This window comes from Lipotes vexillifer, unplaced genomic scaffold, assembly GCF_000442215.2.
Source record: "Lipotes vexillifer unplaced genomic scaffold, Lipotes_vexillifer_v1.1 scaffold571, whole genome shotgun sequence".
NCBI lineage: Eukaryota > Metazoa > Chordata > Mammalia > Artiodactyla > Lipotidae > Lipotes > Lipotes vexillifer.
The window spans coordinates 1,845,988-1,849,441 of NW_006790468.1; the positions used below are offsets into that span (position 1 = coordinate 1,845,988).

General features: G+C 36.4%; 1 protein-coding gene across 1 annotated transcript in view; it reads left to right on the forward strand.

Moving 5' to 3' along the window:
• Positions 1–853: 853 nt before the first annotated feature.
• TDRD15 (tudor domain containing 15) overlaps positions 854–3,454 on the forward strand; it is a 19,441-nt gene continuing 16,840 nt past the window's right edge. Inside the window, 5 exon segments of the mRNA XM_007463761.1 lie at positions 854–1,020; positions 1,022–1,512; positions 1,515–1,931; positions 1,934–3,210; positions 3,213–3,351. Coding sequence (XP_007463823.1) covers positions 854–1,020; positions 1,022–1,512; positions 1,515–1,931; positions 1,934–3,210; positions 3,213–3,351 — 2,491 coding nt within the window.

Genomic DNA, 3,454 nt, shown 5'->3' on the forward strand with positions numbered 1-3,454 from the left:
GATGTTGGTTCTTACCTGAATTTGGGGGCTATTTTATACTTCTTGAATATTTGCATTACAGTTTTTAGAATCCCAGCAATCTAGAGAAAATTAGCTGGAGCCATAGTTATAGTAGAGAGCTTTGCCTCTGTGCTAAAGATTTCTTTTCCTCTCCCCCTCCCTCCACACTTTTTGTGGGTAACCGTGTCAGTAACAAGGCCTGGATGTACTTAACCTGCCTCAGGGTCTTTCCATGCCTGTCTTTCCTTACTGGTGTCCAGGACTCAGCCAGTTGCCCTCAGAAAAGAATCCTGGAGTTGTATAATGATGCTGATAGGGTCCCAAATATTGCTAATTGACACAGAGTGGGGAGTGTGAACAGTGTGTCCCCTGTTGGTTCACCATCCACCCTTGCTTCTAGCACTCACCCCCTTGAATTAGGGGTTGTTGGAAGAGGTCTAAATGAGGGAAAGTAGTTTTCTTACAGGAGGGGGAGGAGTTTTCCAGTAGTTTTTATTTGGCTTCCTTATATTATACCATATCAGTCCAATATCTAGTAGAAATTTGTTAGTCTCTGAAAAATATTGCTTTTTTCTGTTTTCCAGTGATTATATATATTCTCCCTATTTTTTATGTTCTTTTGGTTGTTTCAATGGAATTTTTTGAAAGTGGGGAAGGCAGTGAACAGTTAAATGCATTTTGTTTCTCTTCATCTTGTCCGGTGTATATAACTTTTACCAACATGTTCAGTTTGGTAAATGCAGGCATAGAATTTTTAAGATTTGTGTTTATATACATATAAGGCTAATTTCATTTAATTTTGACAGCTGTCTGTCCAGAAGGTAATAGGTACTTATTATTTGCTTTTTAGAAAATGGATTCTACATCTCTGTTACCAGCATTTTTAGATGTGGATCTGACAATATCACATATAGAATGTTTTCCCAAGGACGTTCTGGTGAAATTTCAAGGCAGAAATAATAGTGAATGTGAGTTTGACTACCACATATTGCAGAGAGAAATACAGCATATTCCAAAAGTAAAATAATGTGGACATTGATGAATTTTGTTTGGTAGAAGAAAGAATATCAGGAGAATGGCAGAGAGGAAGAGTTGTGGAAAAGAAAAACGATCTGTACACTGTGCTCCTCATAGATCACGGAGAAGAACTGAGAGTTGACAGTATGCAGGTTGCTTCAGCCTGTGGCAACTTATTTGATCTACCACCATGGGTAATGTTTGGCATTTTTGCCAACATATTGCCAACTGGGGAAAAATGGTCGCCTAAGGCTTTGAATTACTTCAAGTCATTGGTAGGACTACAAGTGAAAGGTTGTGTACGAGCTATTTTGCCTCTTCAGATGATTCTTCTTGAAGTGCCAAAAATTATATCCCAGGTTCTTGAATTACAATTAGGGAGACTTATTGATGGAGATTCATTTTGTCTTATGGTGGAAATGGTAAAAGAATTCCCCAAACAAATGCCAGATTCATTACAACATAAAAGACCTGAATTATCATTAAGTAATAATACTTATTTGATATTCAGCGTGTTCTGGATAAGTTGCAGCCATCTTTGTCAGTAGGCAGCATTGAAAGTGTAAAAGTATCATCTGCCGTGAGCCCAAGTAAATTTTATTGCCAACTAATTAAATGGATTCCAGGGTTAGAAAACTTGACAGTGTGTTTGACTTTGCATTATGATATTATCAGTCAAGAAGGTAGTCCCACATGTGATAATTTTGGAGTACTTTGTGTTGCCAAAAGGAGAAATGGACAGTGGCGTAGAGGAATTCTTCAGCAGCTTTTGCCCAATAATCAAGTGAAAATTTGGTTTATGGATTATGGCAGTAGTGAGGCTATACCCTCAATTCACGTAAAGAAACTTAAACAGGATTTTATTTTAGTACCATTATTTTCATTTCCGTGTTCTCTGACATATTTACACAGTCCAGAGATGCAAGAAAATTTCAACTAAGTGTATTTAAACAAGCCTTGTTAGGACAAATAGTATATGCACACCTTGATTGGTTCAGTAAGGATGAGCATTTGTATTATGTAACATTACAAACTCAAGAGTCTACAATTACTTCTAAGTGTCTGCTAAAGACCATAGGCATACAAGTACTTTGTCCAGCGTCTGATTCAAAAATCTCAAATATGTTAAGGGAGACTAGTGCCTCAGATGTCAACGGCTTTGCAGTTGAGAGTTTTATTGCAAATACTGAATGATCGATAGATTCTCTAAATAAAAAAGACACTTTGAAAGTAGATTTTCCTATTAAAACTGTTGAAATGGACATAGAAGCTGTCTACATAGCTTTTGTAGCATATGTATTAAACCCATCAAATTTCTGGGTATGTACTAATGAACATCAGAATGAATTTCAAGATATAATGAAAAATATAAGCAAATTTTATGATTTGTGTGAAAATGATGAACTGATTCTAAGAAATCCAGGACCTGGATTATTTTGTTGTGCTAGATACAGCAAGGACAGATGTTTTTATAGAGCTGTCATTACTGAAATTAATGGTTATGAAATTAATGGTTATAACATTAATGTTTATTTCTTGGATTATGGAAATACTGATTCCATACCATTTTTTGATGTAAAAATTTTGCTTCCAGAGTTTTGTGAGTTGCCTGCCTTAGCCATGTGCTGTTCACTTGCATATATATTTCCCGTTGAAGATTTATGGGTGAAGGCAGCAGTTGATTTTTTAAAAATTGTCTTGAACAAAGCAATTTTGCTTCAAGTTATAGCAAAAAAAAAAGATGAGAAGTATACTGTAAATATTCAGAATATTGAAGCCTCAGAAAATATTGATGTTGTCTCTCTTATGTTACAAGCTGGATATGTAGAATATTGGGAAGTACAACCAGAGTGTTGTCCCAAATCTGTAAGTGAATATTCAGTGTTAAATTTAAAATCTAAAAACAAAGTAAATATTAAGAAAGTCATATCTGCCCTTCTTGAAGGACCTAAACCTAAAAAGTACCATTCAGATAAGCTAAAAGGAAGTAACTTTTCTCTGTTAAAGTCCCCAGCTGTTAACTTCCTAGATTTAAAAAACCCTTTCACCTTGTCTGTGAGACCTGAGTCACCATGGCCTTATAAAGAATATGTATTTAAACCAGGAACAGTCCTTGAAGTTAAGTGTTCCTATTATTATGGCCCAGGTGACGTCTCATGCCAGCTGCAATGTAAGTTAGAAGACTTAAAATTACTGAATTACTGGAACAACTTCAGGATTATTATAGTGTTCATTCTGATCTTTATCAGATTGGGCAGATTGCTTGTGTTGCTAAGTATTCTAAAGATGGAAAGTGGTATAGAGCTGCTATTTTGACTCAAGTATCAAAAAAGGAATTTGATGTTGGGGGCTTCCCGGGTGGCGCAGTGGTTGGGAGTCCACCTGCCGATGCAGGGGACACAGGTTCGTGCCCTGGTCCGGGAAGATCCCACATGCC